The sequence below is a fragment of the Malus domestica genome, chromosome 06 (genome assembly GCF_042453785.1).
Source record: "Malus domestica chromosome 06, GDT2T_hap1".
Classification (NCBI taxonomy): domain Eukaryota; kingdom Viridiplantae; phylum Streptophyta; class Magnoliopsida; order Rosales; family Rosaceae; genus Malus; species Malus domestica.
In genome coordinates this window covers 4,146,319-4,163,036 of record NC_091666.1, presented here as the reverse complement: position 1 = coordinate 4,163,036, position 16,718 = coordinate 4,146,319, and the positions used below count along the sequence as shown (strand labels likewise).

Below are 16,718 nucleotides of genomic sequence, written 5' to 3'. Positions count from 1 at the left end.
GACAACCTTAATCCCCATCCTACAACCACCCTCCTTCAACCCCCAACATCCATCCTCTTCATTCTTGTCCATGTGCTCTTCTTTCTCACACTCCGTACCTTCCTCAGCCTTTGCTCAAATCCAGTTGCGTCTCTCCTGCTTTGGCTTCAGATTTATACCCTCCCTTCATGGCTCCGCACCCAACTGGCATGCCAGAAAATCGGCACCAAGCGTGATGCCGTTTTGCCGAAAGCGAGAGTGTTTTAGATGCCCCCTTAGTCCCATCCCTTTCCATTTTGTTTTTGTTTTTGGTCTACCTTCAGGAGCTTGATTTGGTGGTTCATATCTGGCGGCTCTTTCCTGATGTGGCAATTTTGGTGGCGAAATTTGGCTAGGGATATCTCCTTGCTATGGGTTGGAAAGTTTTTTGCTACGATTTCTTTGTCGAATTCAATGCGGAGTTTATTTTCTTAGAGCGGTTGCTCATGTGGCTACCGGCAAAGTGAGCGTCGGTGGTGGTGGTTGTGACGGTGTCTGCTGGATAGGGATTAGGGTTACGGTTTCTTTTCTGTTTGGGTCTTCTTGTTGAATGGACTTTTCGGCTATCCCCAATTGGGCTGTTTTTGTAACTTGTATTGGGCCTTTTCTTATTTATTGAATTTCTTCTTCTTCTTTTTTCTTTTTTTCTTTTTTTTAAAAAAAAAGGAGCTATTTATCGTATTTAAACATACTTGCATGCATACAGTATTCAACATCGTATTTTTAAGCGTTATTCATGACATCTTAACTTTGGACACCTTAATATATCAACATGAAAGCTTATATGTCTGGTTTCTGGTTAAGGAATAATAACAAGATATAGGGTGCATTCATAGCAAACATTACTCATGAGCGTTTTTGTTAAAAATATTTTTGTAGAATCACGTTCAATTAGTTTTTTTGGATGAGCATTTCTGATGCTTTTATAATTCAATCAGTTATCTTAATTTATTAAACAAAATTTAGAAAAACACTTTTAATCCTTATAAAAACACTACTTAGTTACATAGTTCAATATCAATCGTTTACATGATTTTATCCAGAGTGAAAAATCAAGCACAAGTTTATAAAGTATGAAGCCACGTTTAAAGAGAGATATCCCTTCAAATTAAGCAGCATGAAATTGAGCAACTGAGTACTTTTGGGAATCATCATTGCTGCACTGCATCACGTTGTTGTATATTCCACGTTAATTAAAATAACCCTTATGCACTTTAGTTTCATTTGATCACAATTGTTTATTAACGTAATGCATTCATGGAAATCTACAGACACACACACAGAAATTATGTTTTCCTGTGGGTGCATTATATTCAACTACTCTTGATCATTATCTCTAAAGGTGACAGCTCAAATTAGTATATGGATATGTATTATATTCATATGAGAGAGGATCCTCACCGGATCCTCTTTGTGAGGATCTTGGGGATCCTCCAATCACATCTGTTCATCGTACAGTCAGTTTTTGTCAGGTATTATTTATATTCAATTTTAGATAAAAAAATTTACAATGATTTCTAACTGTACGATGTACAACGTACGATGTACGATGAACGGATATAATTGGAGGATCCCACATCCCCACAAAGAGGATCCAGCGAGTATGCATCTGGTATTCATATGACCCCGTTAGCTCATACTTTAGTCTAAGTTTTCATGTTGCCATTCAGCAACGCATGCCCTATTTTATATTTTAGTCTAACTTTCTTATTTTCCAATACTCTCTCTCCATAACCATCTCACAGTTCCAACCTATAAAACAAAACAAAATTGATCACTTGCACCAGATAAACGCACGCACACACATATATATACGTGGTCGTGAGTTTGGAATTTATATATAACGAGAAACGAAATAGGTTGCAAGACAAACACAGCTTGGAATTTATGTCCTAACGTCAAGTCGTCAACTTTAGCATATATATATGGCGGAGGTTTTATGTATAGCAAAAGCTGAGTAGACAATCTTGTTCTTAGGTTGCCAGACTACTCATGTTAAAAGTTCAATGTGCGTCTCCAATATAAATGTAAGCATGAGAATCCACTTGTAAGCATATTCGTATGCTAAAGTGCTTTAAGGAATCACATGATATATATTCTCCTAATTAAGATTACCACTATAAGTAATATATATGACATATATTGCTTTGAGTGGAGTATCGATAGATTTCATCGAATACAAAAATACAACCACTTTCCCCATCAACGTCTTGCATGTCGAAGATTATTGATGTTTACCAACTTCAAACATAAATACAGCTCTACTAGTTTAAACAACTTATCCTTCAATACCGACCTTATGAAGGCCTTGATTATATATCTCCTTCAAATAGTACTATTTTAGTATGACAGAAAAATGTAGCCTTGTGCTTTGAAAGACTTCAAGCATTTTATAAACCATGCATTAAGAGGGTTATTATATAAAATGACAATATATTTATGCTTTTGAGGATCTGTTTATTGTTTATTTCTTCTGGCTAGCTCCTGATAATTATCTAGCTAATGTGAGTATAAGCAACTTGTTGGTCTGCAAGTTGCAAGTAAGCGTGTGATTAATTTACAGATATAGGGATATTATCTGTATACTTCATATCTGCAATGTATCCCCGTTCCTATCTAATAGGGATTATACAGAAACTTCAACAAAGAAGTGTTTTTGTCAAAGGAAACCGCCTTAAGAACTTGTGTCTCAAGCTGGATGCCTAAATGGATGACTCCGTAATTACTTTTTTAATTTGTATAAATTTATTAAGTAGCTTTGGGAAGCACAAACTTCTTAAGGCTATGTCTAGGTGAAGGATTTTCTAAGTACCAAGGAATTGAAACCAGATTACTGGAATGGCTTATAAAAAATGTTAGATAGGAGTGATTACCAAAATCGCATATGAGCATTGCAAAAACGTGTAAAAAGGATTTGTAAATGACTTCTTTGCAAATTCCTCTTCCATGCCTTTGTAATGGTCATATGGTGTTTTCTAATCTCACTCATCTTACATTTTATGTTCATTTCCTTGCTAATTGGCCTCAATCCTTTAAGATTTGAAAGTATCTCACCCAAGTATATAATTAAAGAAATAATTTAATAATTAATCAGGAGTTTAACTTGCTTAATTAGGTTTTATATTTTCTACACATATGTAGAGATGAGAGCGATCTTCTAAAATGCCGAATTAACAAAGTTAATCAAGGAAGTTAGGGCAATGACCATTGGTAATGTAACTTATGTTGAGCATGTAGACACTAGCACATATAAATCCAATGAGAAGTCACCGTTGAGTTAAGTTAATAAACAAAGAAAAAAGGACCAAGGGTTTTCTCAACGGGCATTCTAGTTTTCGTTTTTACTTACTAATTTGTCATGGTGTTTCTTATTTATATGTCATTAATGTTTCATGAAAACAACGCAAGAAAACACATACCCAAGTCACAGATCCTACAAGATTTACTTCAGACAGTCTTACAATGTAGTTATACATGTGTGTGTGTATCTGTTCCAAAGAAAATCATGCTAAAACAAGCATAAATTAAGAAAAGGTAAGTGAAAAATCTGGTGGATCCATTACGAACCCCCTAAATTTCAGGGACTTCTGCTACTTTATGAACGTAGTAAAATAATTGCTAGGTGACTAGCTGTTTAAAGCTGAAACCTCAAACCATTCCATATATTTAAAGAAAAAAGTAAAGAGTAGTGTATTCCACAATCGGATAAACTCAGAAGACTATTTCCATGAATCCAATAGACCGATCGAAAATCCATTGAAACAAAAGACATAAGGAAAAGAGGAGGAAGAAGATGAAGAACAACAACAAAGAGGTTCAGAAAAGAAAAATAAATAAAAATTAAACATGAGAAGTGGTACTAGGTAGAACCAACAAGACCAAATTAAGTTGCAAAACATGGGCGTGATGTTAACGATGATAGCTAGTCCAGGAAATTTGCTAACCTTTTATCTCCAACAAAGCTCATCTCATCCAGTATGCACTTAACCTCCCACAACGCACGCAGAAGCAGCTTCGAATCTAAATTGATTAAGGTTCTAAAAGTAAACATCGATGATGATCCCACAGAAAATCAGAATAGTGGACGACCCCCTGAGTTATTTCCATTTCCAGCCCACCCATCGATTGGCAACTGAACATTCTGCATATTCAATGGCAAATTGAAGAATGGAAGCCCCGAGGACGGGTCAGGAAAAGGGTTGTTTCCAACACTACCACCACCGCCGCCGCCACCACTTCCCCCGGATCCCTGTGGGACCTGTACTTGCAACTGTTCCTCTTCATCCAAAGGCAGCCTCTCATAAGCAACATTAGTAAACGATGAGGCGATCACAATAACGGGCCCTGCCGCGGTCAACTCCCCGACAACGCTGCCCCCGACAACCTGCCCCTGCCCGCCGGCCAAGAATATGGTCAAGCTTGTGGCCCCGGGTGGGGCAGGAGGTGGTAAAAATGACCCTGAAAGGGATAAAATCTCAAACCGTCCATGAAGTGTTACTACGGCCCCTGCTGCTGCCGGCTGCCGCAAGGTCACATTAGTGACGGTGCCACTTCCGCTCAAAATACAGATCCCACGCTGGCGGCGCCTGGCATACGTGGCGACGCAGTCAAAGACGTCGCAGCCGTTGCCTACCTCCAGAATATGTGCTCTGAGAGTGTTTGCACTCTCTCTTGTGATGATGACTGGTGGTTTTGGCTTGTTTTTGGATCCAGGTGGACGGCCTCGAGGACGACGAGCCACGATGTCTCCTGACCCGCCGTTGATGCCTCCGAGGTCGAGGCCACCCTGATGATGGTCATCTCCTGAGAACTGGCCCGTTGACCTTTTGACTATTGCATCGTCTTCAGAATCGGTTTGCTGTTGTTGTTGTTGTTGGAGGTGCAAGTCTTGCCTGTGAAGCTGGTGAACGTAGCGAGGAACTGAGCCTAAATCCAAACCGGCCATGGGCACATCAAAAGAAAAACAGAAAACAAGGAAGAAAATATTAAAAATGTTTTTTATATAAAATTAATATATGAAACTGGGAAGCAATTTAAAAACTGTTTGTGGTTTTTCTGCTTTTGTTTATTTTATGAAAGTGGGAAAATTTTAAAATAAGAACGAAAGAAGAAGGGAGATATAGAGAGGATAGCAAGGGTGTGCTCCGGCACTCGATGTTTTCAAAGAAAATAAACACAACGACAACAGCAACTAGGAAGATCGAGTGCAGAGAAAGGGAAGGGGAAGAAGAGGATGGATGAAAGGTGCTGTGTGGGGTGGGGGGCGACCAAAAGCTTAAATATACTACTTAAATATTGATTTCTTATTGTGAGGAAGAGGGGTATGGTTGGAACTATGACTCTCAACCTTAGAGAGTGGAGTAGACGCTATCTTCAAAAAAATTATAGAAAGGAATTATGATCTTATTCATTTTGAATACGATATATTAATATAAGAGATAAGAGATTTGTACTAAATTACATAATGAGTCAATTATAATATTTTAGTTTCGAATTTACCTTTTACGAAAATGCAACCTAGCTTTCACTTACAAGCAAAATGAAAAACTACTAGATCCTATTACTAAGTGTCATCATTGGTCTCACTTTTTTTTATTTGAGTTTAGTTTTATAATTTTTACAATATATGTTAATTCAAGGTTTAGGGTTTGAATAGGATCATAAAACATTTTTTTATTTATTTATCAACAAAGCCTAAAACTATATGTGTAGTTTTTTTTTTTTTTTTTTTGGACACAAGGACCTTGTTAACAAAGGTTTTTTTTTTTTTAACTAACATTATTTGGAGTTGGGAGATTTTAGTTAAGCCAATAATATGGTAGTGGTAGCGACTTGTTAACACAATTAACACACAACAACAATCAAAATAGGATATGAAATAATGAGTAGTTTATGATCATTTACTTATGGTACATATGAACTAATTGTGTGGGCAATTACCCATAAATTTACAATTTCAATCATATATGCACAAATGTAAATTAAACCCAAAACTCATATGTAAGAGAATTAGTTATATGACTTTAACTCAACTTCTTAGTTTTGTCATATAAAAAAACCTTCTTAATTGTACAAGCTAAGTAAACTTTTATGGTCCTGGCAAAATTGATTTAGTCAGATATTTCTCCATTATATACGAAGCTTATTTTCACAATAGTAGGATTATAGGGTTTAGACTTAGTGTATAACGTCAAACTGTGTTTGGGTGAGAAATTTTTAAGTCCCAAGAAATTGAGGTCAAGTTTTGAAGGAATGAACTACAATATGTTATATGTGAGGGATTTGACAATACTACAAAAAACTCTCTGCACGACGAAATAAGTTTGTTGCACAAAGTACAATTTCGTCACGCAAAACCTTGTACAACGAAAGTTTGGTCACGCATGGTTCGTCTTGCCAAGCTCGTGACGATAGAGTTTGTGCGACGAAAATTAATCTTCATCGCACAAAGCTACTTTGCACGACGAAGTAGTTTGTCGCACACAAAGCTTTGTGTGCGACGAAATATTTTAAATTTTAAAATTTTGTTTTTAAAATTTTTAAATAAAATTAATTAATTTAATATTTTCCTCGACGAAATATTTTGTCACGCAAGGTTTTTGACTTTTTGTTTTATTATTTCTCTTATATTAATTTAATTATATTAATTGTTTACACACCGAAATATTTGGTAGTGCAAGATTTTTTGAATTTTTACTTTTTAAATTTAATTGTAAGATTTTTTTTTAATTACTTTAATTTAAATTGACATATTCAAAATAAAATTAAATATGAAAAATAGTGATCAAATTATCCAATATATATAATATATTCAAAATGTACACATAAATTAACAAAGTACAATAATAAAATCCTAATACAAGTCTATTGTGGTGGTAGTGGTGGGGATATGTTTCGATAGCATCCTAATCCTCAACTTTAGTAGTCAAAGTCTCGACGATTCCCTACAAAAAAAAAAATATGGTCAAATAACAAAAAATTGGCATAATCTCCCCTAAAATTGGTATACCCCAAATCTAACCCAAACTCCACTCCTCATCCTATACTCAACCCCAAACCCCGCACCAAACTCAAAACTAACTCCAAATACACATATTAATGAAAAAAAATTAAATTTTTGAGAGAATATACCTTTTGGCAAGATTGAGAGTGAGTGAGAATGAGAGGGAGGAGTGAGTGTGAGAGAATTAGAGGAGATAGTGAGAGAGAGATGAGAGAGTGAGTGAGAGTGAAAGATAGTGAAGAGAGAGGAGAGAGATTAAGTGAGAGGAGTGAGTGTGAGAGAGGGTCAGATTTGGGGAGAGGGAAAGAGAGAGGAGAGGTAAGAGTAGAGAAAGACATTGAGAATGATGTAGTTATTTTGGTTTTAAAAGCCGTATTACTTTGCGCAACAAAGGATACGAGTTTGCACAACGAAATATTGGTCATGCAAAGTCTTTAAAAAAAAAAATTTTTAATTCTCGTGTCCCATTTTTGGTGGCCGCCCAAGTTTTTAGAGCTTTGTGCGACGAAGTGTTGGTCACACAAAGTTTTGCGCGACGAAAAATTGGTCATGCAAAGTCTTTAAAAAACATTTTTTTTTTAAATTCCCGTGTCCCATTTTTGGTGCCCGCGCAAATTTTTAGAGTTTTGCGTGATGAAAAATTGGTCGCTCAAAGTCTTAAAAAAAGGGTAAATTACATTTTCATACCTCAGGTTTGGGGTCTATTTCAATTCCTTATAACATCTTTAAAACATTTCACTTTCATACATTAAGTACTATTTTATTTCAAAATAATACATCCGTTACATTTTCCATCCATTGATCTGTTAAATGCTGACGTGGCTGCCACATATATGCCACGTGGCTGCCAAATGTCTGCCACGTGGCAAATAAAATAATTTTTAAATTTTTTAAAAAAAACTGAATTTTCTCAAAAAAAAAAAACAAATTTGAAACCCACATCTGCAAGAAGAAGAAGAGGAGGGAGGAAGAAAGAAAAAGAAAAAAAAAATAGAAACCCACTGCAAGAAGAAGAAGAAAAGGAAGAAGAGGAAGAGGAAGAAGAAGAAGAAGAGGAAGAAGAGATCAGGGTGGGGGGAGGGTCGCTGGGCGCTGGGTAGATGACAGGAGGAGGGTCGTCGGAGGAAGAAAATCAAAAAAAAAAAAAAAATAGAAACCCAAATCTGCAAGAAGAAGAAAAAGAAAAAGAAGAATAGGGAGGAAGGGAGCTGGGTCGGGTGGGGGGAGGGTTGTTGGGCGCGGGGGAGGGGGGGACGGGAGGAGGGTTGTCGGAGGAAGAAAATCAAAAAAAAAAAAAGAAAAAAGAAACCCAGATCTGCAAAAAGAAGAAGGAGGAGGAAGGGAGTTGGGTCGGGGTAGGGGGAGGGTCGCTGGGTGCGGGGGGGGGGGGGGGGGACGGGAAGGGGGCTTCTTCTTCTGGTCGTTGGGGGAGGGACAAATTCTTTTTTCTTTTCCTCCTTCTGATCGCTGGTTGCAGATGTGGGTTTCAATTTTTTTTTTTTTTGTTGAGAAAATTCAGGTTTTTAAAAAAAAAATTAAAAAATTATTTTTTTGCCACGTGGCAGATATTTGGTAGCCACGTGGCACAAATGTGGTAGCCACGTCAGCATTTAACGGATTAATAGATGAAAAATCTAACAGATGTATTATATTGAAATAAAATAGTACTTGAGGTATGAAAGTGAAATGTTTTAAAGTTGTTGTATGAGGTTGTAATAAACCTCAAAACCTGAGGGGCTACTGTGTAATTTACCCTAAAAAGTTATTTTAAATTCCCAAAGAAAATAATTGGTTTGTCGTGCAAAATTTAAGGATTATGCACGACGAAATATTGGTTTGTCGTGCAAAATTTATAAAAATAATTTTTATAAATAATAAAAAAGAAAATAATTTTATTTTACAATTTAATCATCTCGCAAAGAAAATAATAAAAAATAAAAAAAAATTTTAATTTAACAATATAAAAATAAATAAATAAATAACGGTTAGGCGATGAAATATTGATATTCATTGCGCAAATTTTAAAAAAAATAATAAAAACTCATGAAAACAACTATATTTTAAATTTTATAATATAAAACAAAATAAAAAAATAAATAAATTGGTTTGTGCGACGCATGTATACAACTACACTTATATGAATAAACGAAAAATCATGATTTAACGGTTATTTCAACTCCGATTTTGATGATTTTTTACAGCTACACTCCTTGACTCTATATGAATACAACGAATGAATACGATCTTCAATTTAAAATATTTCAACTAATGGATACCACAAAATCTTATGTTATACTTAATGAAAGTATAAATAAACTCTAAGTGTTAGTGAATCTATTGTTTTGATGGGATACGCATTCTATGAAACTAGTTTCAACGATCCAACAGTCAAACTTGTTTGTACATACTTTGAGATCGCTTAGACCAAAAATCGCAAAAAACAAACATTCAGAGATCAGGTAACGGGACAAAAGTTTTCGACGTTTATCAATGAAAAATCACGATTTAACGGTTATTTTAACTCTGATATTGATGATTTTTTACAACTACAATCCTTGACTCTATATGAATATAATGAATGAATTCGATATTTAATTTAAAATATTTACATTAGTGGATATCACAAAATCTTATGTTATACTTAATGAAAGTATAAATAAACTTTAAGTGTTAGTGAAAGTATAAATAAACTTTTAGTGTTAGTGAATCTATTGTTTTGATGGGATACGTATTCTACAAAATAAGTTTCAACAATCCAACCGTCAAACTTGTTTGTATATACTTCGAGATCGCATACACCAAAAATCGCAAAAAACAGACATTCAGATATCAAGTAACGGGATAAAACTTTTCGACAGTTATAAACGAAAGATCACAGTTTAACAGTTATTTTAACTCTAATTTTGATGATTTTGTACAAGTACACTCCTTGACTCTATATGAATACAATGACTGAATTCGATCTTCTATTTAAAATATTTACATTAGTGGATACCACAAAATTTTATGTTGTACTTAATGAAAGTATAAATAAACTCTTAAGTGTTAGTGAATCTATTGTTTTGATAGGATATGCATTCTACAAAACTAGTTTCAACAATCCAACTGTCAAACTTGTTTGTATATACTTCAAGATCATATACCCCAAAAATAACGATTTAATAGTTATTTCAACTCCAATTTTGATGATTTTTTTACAGCTACACTCTTTGACCCTATATGAATATAATAAACCAATTCGATTGTCAATTTAAAATATATTTTTCTAAAAAAATCCTATCCGAACTACAATAATATATTTTTCTAACAAAAACCCGATCCGAACCACAATAATAAATTTAAAGCTACTTAATAAATATATATACCGTTCAATTTCTTAAGTGTTATACGTACAAAATAAAAAACAAAAATAAATTGGTTTAAGCGACGAAATATTTGAATTACGTCGCGTAAAGATTTAAAAAAATAATTTTTTTTTATTTATTTTTGTAAAGACTTTGTGGGACGAAGTTTAAAGTTTCGTCGCACAAAGTCACTTTGCGCGATGATGTGTTTTTCGTTGCGCAAAATTTCGTCTTGCAAAGTGACTTGTTTCGTTGTGCAAAGTGACTTTGGGCGACGATGTGTATTTCGTCGCACAAGAGTTTTTTTTTACTAGTGTGAAATGCTCTTCATGATCATTAGGAAAACATGTAGAAGAGGATTTAATTTGTAAATGACTCCTCTTAAGACCATCTTCAACCCTTGGGGATAAAACCTAAAAATTTAACTAGAAAATTTTAAGCGATAAGCCATAAACTGTTTGTTTTCCTCCAACCCTAGTGGTTTAAAATTTTAGCCCATGATGATTAAATAATGATTTTAGCCTAACTTTTTGTTTTCGGTAACTTTTTTTAAAAATAAAATTTATGTAGATTATCTTAATTTATTTTTACAAACATTTTAGTCTAAAAATATTTAATTTCCAATAAGTAATTAAAAATCATACAAATACATAGGTATTTATAAAGTTTTAAGTTAAATTTGATTTAACTAATTTTCTTAAATTATTTTAGATGTTAGATTTAATTTTGGGCTGTCAAATCTTTCTTTTACTATTGATATGATCTCATTTGATCATAGCCGTTGGATTATAAGTAAAAAACAAAAAAAATGTTTGAAATATGACAGTTTGACGGGTCCAGAATAATTTAAGCCAGACTTAAATCCTGGTGGAAATCTAGCTCAGAGATATATTTGATCCCCATTACTTATTTTAACCCATGGTTGGAGATGGGTTGGGGGGTTTTAAGGCTTATATTTTAAGCTTTACCCCATGAGTTGGAGATGAAGTAGCGATTTACAATTCCCTCTCACGTGCCTTTGTAGGACTCTTTAATTCCATTTGTATCCATCCTATTTAATATCTTGTGCTACATTTCTTAATACACAGCCTCAAGAATTTATATAGTAATTAAAAAGAATAAATGAAACATTAAACAATTTTGAAGCGAGTACAACACGATGTTAACAAATTCCTTGATTCGAACTACGTTTTGAATTACATGGACTTTTTTTTAGGTGAAACAATAGTGAACTGATAGTTTTATGAAACAAAAATCAATAACTTGCAAGTTTTACTTTATTTTATTTGAGTGATTGAAATCACGAACAGGCTTCGAACTTGAGTGAACAGAGAGAACATATTATTTTTGCGAACTTGACTAAATTGAAATATGCTAGTAAACATTTTGGTTAGCAATAATTACGCATAAGTTTTTCTTGTTTTACAAAAACACCTCATAAGTTGTTATAAGGTGATCATGAAATTCTTAGATAAATAAAGTGATATTAATCAACTATATGAGCATTATAGTATAGTTGTGCATAAATATTTGAAAGAGATGTGGCACCAAGAAAAATATTTAAATTGGATGGGGTGAGTTGGTGACAAATTAAGGATATAAAAGGAGCGTGGGGGAAGTACGTATTTTAAATGTTGGTTAAATTGCCGTTTTACTTCCAAACAATCATTTTAGTGGAGGTTGATTTCCTAAATTCTTTTTTTTTTTGGTAAATTAAGATCCTAAAATACTAAAAATTAGCCGATTCGCCCCTTATTGTTATACTCCATCCACATTTCTGTCAAATTGAAGGGCAAAATTGTTTTTTCGTTGCCCATTCTTACATGCCACCTATCTCCACCAATAAAAATAGGACACATGGACTAGAATAATTATAAAACTTGTGAAACAAAGAGAATTCTAAGTATTTTGACAAAAAATTAAATATCTATATCTTTTTAAAACTGGATTCAAATTACCATAATAATGAAATCTGTAACATTTTTAATTATAAAAACTGGCATACTAACAATAAATTGGATTTAATCTAACAGTAGTGGGTAAATTGACTATTCTTAGTTTAAGTACTTAATTTTTCATACTTTTTCAAAAATAATAATTTAGAAAGTCAATTTCAAATAGGATGATAGTCGCCACTTAGTACTACAGTCTAGTGGTATTTCTCTTCACTTGTAAGTGAGAGGTCTTCGGTTCGATTCTCAGCAAAGACAAATTTGAACCACATTATTGTTTGCCCATTGTGAGAGGCTTAAGGGGGGTGTATTCAATTGGGATTTTAAGGGATTTTAATTCTTTTAATGAATCTAGGGGTATTCAATCAGGATTTCAAGTGATTCTCTGAAATTTTAGGTGTATTCAATTAGAATTTTAAGATAGTTTATTAAAATCCTTAGAAATCTGGGTGTATTCAATTAGAATTTTAAAGAAGTTTATAACATTCCAGGTGTATTCAATTAGAAATTGATTTTAAAGAATTTGAGAAAGTTGAGGAATTAGAGAGAATTAGAGAGATTTCGTAGTGTATTTTAAGCATCTACAAATCTCACCTCTTCCCATGAGATTTCAAGGGAATTGAATCAAAATTTTATATGGAATCTCTACAAATCAATTAAACTCCATAAAAATCCATGGATTTATAAATCCATTAAAATCTCTCACATTCTCAATTGAATACACCCCCTAAGCCCACCTTCTCTGTTTTAGTAAATAATATCGTTTGTTAAAAAAAAATTGATGATAGTTTGGAGGATTAAATCGCAGGTTACTCCTTAAAAGTTTGACTGATCTAATGATATACATAAACATTTGAGGAAAACAAACAACCTTAAATTTGGGGGTGGGGGGGGGAAGTGTGGGGTGGGATTATATGATGGATCGTCGCATCGCAGCTGAAGATGTTGGCCATGGTTAGGGTTTCTCTGGTTGTAACAAGTAACCATGGTTAACTTAGAAAGTTGACCGGGTTGAGTTAACTTGAAACGTGAGGGGGAAGACAAATTGAGTTGTATTAAAAAACAACAAACGAGGGATGAATGGGCAAGTGGGAGTGGTGCTGCGGCGGATTGGTCCCACTTTTGTCCTCTTCCTCCAAGCTGGACGGCCCCATCTCCTTCTCTCTCAACCCAGCCATCCTTGCTTGACTGAATCGACCTTAAGCCTTGATTAAACAATATAATTATAACAACGACCAATTATATCATTGAACGCATCGAATTAAATACTTCAAGCATGAAACTTTGCATTAATGTACTTGTAATGTGGGAAAGTGAAGATCAAACGCGTGCATCGAGCTTTGTAGCGTGAAATGTGAAATATTCATCATCACCTCTGGTAAAAATCAAATTAAGCTCACAAGGAAGACGAAGGAAATTGTTGAGAGAGCCGCCCAGCTTGACGTCGTTGTTACGAACAAGTTGCCCAGGTTGCGCAGCCAGGAAGATGAATGAGCCTCGTATCTACATTTTGTAGTGAGATTTATTTTTTTGAAATTATTGGATAAGTATATAGGCTGTGGTATTATCACTACACGTGCAACACATGTGCACATATGGCTTACTAGATAGAATAGTATAAATACCTTTTCCTTTCCTTTAGTTTGGTAAGATGCTGTAATACTAAAAACAGATAAAGAAATATATTGTCATTCTTTTTACTTCTCTTCTAAGCTTCCTTCTTCAGTGTATTTCTTGATTTCTATGGAATTCATCTCTACTGTTAAGATGGTATCCAGAGCCATTCTTGCTTGCGCAATGGTACTGGTTCATCGTTTCCGCTGCTTCGATTGGTAAGAAGGTGATATTGTTTCTGGGCTTTGTCTCTGGACATTTGTTCTTTGCGTTAGAAACCCTAAAAGAGTTTAGTGTTCTTCTTCTGAAATTTCGTTTAAATTGAAGTGTAATTGAAGGCCGATGCCATAGTTTGTTTGTTAATTGAAGAATTATATGTTGAATTTGATGAAAGGCCGATGCCAAAATTTGTGGAGAATTTAGTTTCTTGAAGTAATTGAATAGATTCAAGGCCGATTGCCATTGTCCGAGTATATATGTGATTCTTGCTTCTCTACAATTGTATAGCGATTGTCTTCGTAGTTGGAAATCAGATTTGCAATTCTTGTTCATCTGGAGTTATACACCGACTCATCTTGCATCTGGGTTTTTCTGGGTATTTTCACACTGACATAGTTTTGATTGCGTCTCTGTTTTGTTTTCATATCATGGCAAATCAAGTGAGGATTGAAAATTTGTTGGGTATGCTCACTATTAAACTGAATGATGATAATTTCATTAAATGGAGTTATCAATTTGGCTCGGTTCTTCGAGGCTATGATTTCTTTGATCATTTTACTGGTGATTCTGTATGCCCTCCCAAGTTTGTTATCACTTCTGAATTAGGGGTTACCAATGAGATAAATGCAGCTTATAAAGAATGGGTTAAGATTGATATGGCATTGTTAAGCTTGTTACTTGCTACACTTAGTGATGATGCTATAGAACATGTGGTAGGCTGTAAGACCTCTCATGAGGCATGGACGGCTTTACAGGATAGATATATGTCTGTGTCTAAAGCTAGTGTCAATCATCTCAAAGCGGAGTTACATACTATGCAGAAAGGGGGTGACAATATTGATAAATATCTGTTAAGGTTAAAGGCTATTAAAGATCAGTTACAGGCTGCTGGAGAGAAAGTGTCAGACAATGATCTCATCATTGCTGCACTAACTGGCTTACCTTCTGATTATGATATGATTCGGACTGTTATTTTCGCTAGAGAATCACCGATTACACTGAAAGAGTTTCGAGCTCAATTAATTGGTGCCGAGAAAACACTTGAAACTAGAATGCAGTCTTTGGTTCAGAGTATGTCTGCCATGTATGTTAATGCAACTGTTTCTAATGGTCATACTGGGAGTTCTTCCTCTCAGTTCCCTGCATCTTCAGCTCCATCAGGCAGTTCTTCTAATGCACAAGTTTCTCCGACTGTTGGTTCTGGTTTTTCTGGAAGTTCTTCCTTTGTTACAGGTTATCATGGTAATCAATTTCCCTCTAACGGATACTCAGGAAATAATATGACTGGCAGATCATTCAATGGAAATAATTATAGACCAAGGGTCAATGGAGGATATAAGCAGAAATTTAATGGATCGCGATCTGGAAATAATTGGCAGCAGTGGTCAGGAAATACATCCAATCGGTTTGAGCCTATTCCTGAGTGTCAAATCTGCTCGAGAAAGGGTCATGTAGCAGTTACATGTCTTTTTAGGAATGATAATGGTTCAACTGTACAAGAATGTCAAATATGTGGCAAACGGGGTCATATTGCCTTGAACTGTAGGCATCGGAACAATTATGCCTATCAAGGAGCTCAGCCATCTCCTTCCTTATCTGCCAATTTTGCTTATCAAGGGTTTCCTATGTCCCCTCATGCTGTTGATATGGGAATGATTACTGCTCAGTCACAGTTTGTCAACAATAACCCATCCTCTCAGTTTGTGAATGTTAATCAGCTTCCTTCATTCATGTCTCAAGCTGTGCCATCATCTTCTAATGGTTTTCCAGCTATGAATGTTCAAGTTTCTGCAGCTACTTCAAATGGAGACTCGTGGATTCTTGATACTGGTGCTTCTCATCACATGACCCCAGATTTAACAGTTCTTGCTCATTCTACACCATATGAAGGCACTGAGAAGATAATAGTTGGTAATGGTGAAGGTTTGGATGTACAAAATATTGGTCATGGCACTCTGCGAACTCCATCTCATATTTTGTCTCTTAAGAGTGTTTTACATGTGCCGATGCTAACTGTTAATCTTTTGTCTGTTAAGAAACTGTGTAAAGACAATCACAGTTGGTTCATATGTGATGACATTCAATTTTTCGTGCAGGACAAGGCAACAGGGGCAATCCTCCACCACGGAAAGAGTAGCAATAATGAGTTGTTCAGAGTACCTGTGCATATTTTTCCAACACTGTTGAATAAAGGTGCAATTCCTTCTGCTTATTTGGGACATACAGTGCAATCTTCTTTGTGGCATCAGCGATGTGGACACCCTTCCAATGCAATCTTAGCAGCTATGCTTAGGAATTCCAATATAGCTTGTTCTTCTGATGACACTAGTAAAGTTTGTTTACATTGTCTTGAGGGCAAAATGAGTAGACTTCCATTTTCTGCTAGGGTTGATACAGTAGACATACCTTTTCATAAGATTCATAGCGATGTATGGGGACCTTTTCCAGTTGTTTCCATTGAGGGGTTTCGCTATTATGTGTCGTTTATAGATGAAGCTACTAGGTTTGTATGGATTTTTCCTATAATGAATAAATCAGAGGTGTTCAGTTCATTTGTCAAATTCTGTG

At 34.9% G+C, this 16,718-nt stretch overlaps 1 protein-coding gene across 1 annotated transcript; it reads right to left on the bottom strand.

Moving 5' to 3' along the window:
- Positions 1-3,722: 3,722 nt before the first annotated feature.
- LOC103420167 (AT-hook motif nuclear-localized protein 23-like) lies at positions 3,723-5,335 on the bottom strand. Its single transcript, XM_008358230.4, has one exon. The coding sequence runs from the start codon at positions 4,961-4,963 to the stop codon at positions 4,091-4,093; it is 873 nt and encodes a 290-aa protein (XP_008356452.1). The 5' UTR covers positions 4,964-5,335; the 3' UTR covers positions 3,723-4,090.
- Between the last annotated feature and the right edge of the window lie 11,383 nt (positions 5,336-16,718).

Coding starts and splice junctions, on each gene's coding strand:
- LOC103420167 (XM_008358230.4), bottom strand. CDS start 4,963: ATGGCCGGTTTGGATTTAGGCTCAGTTCCTCGCTACGTTCACCAGCTT.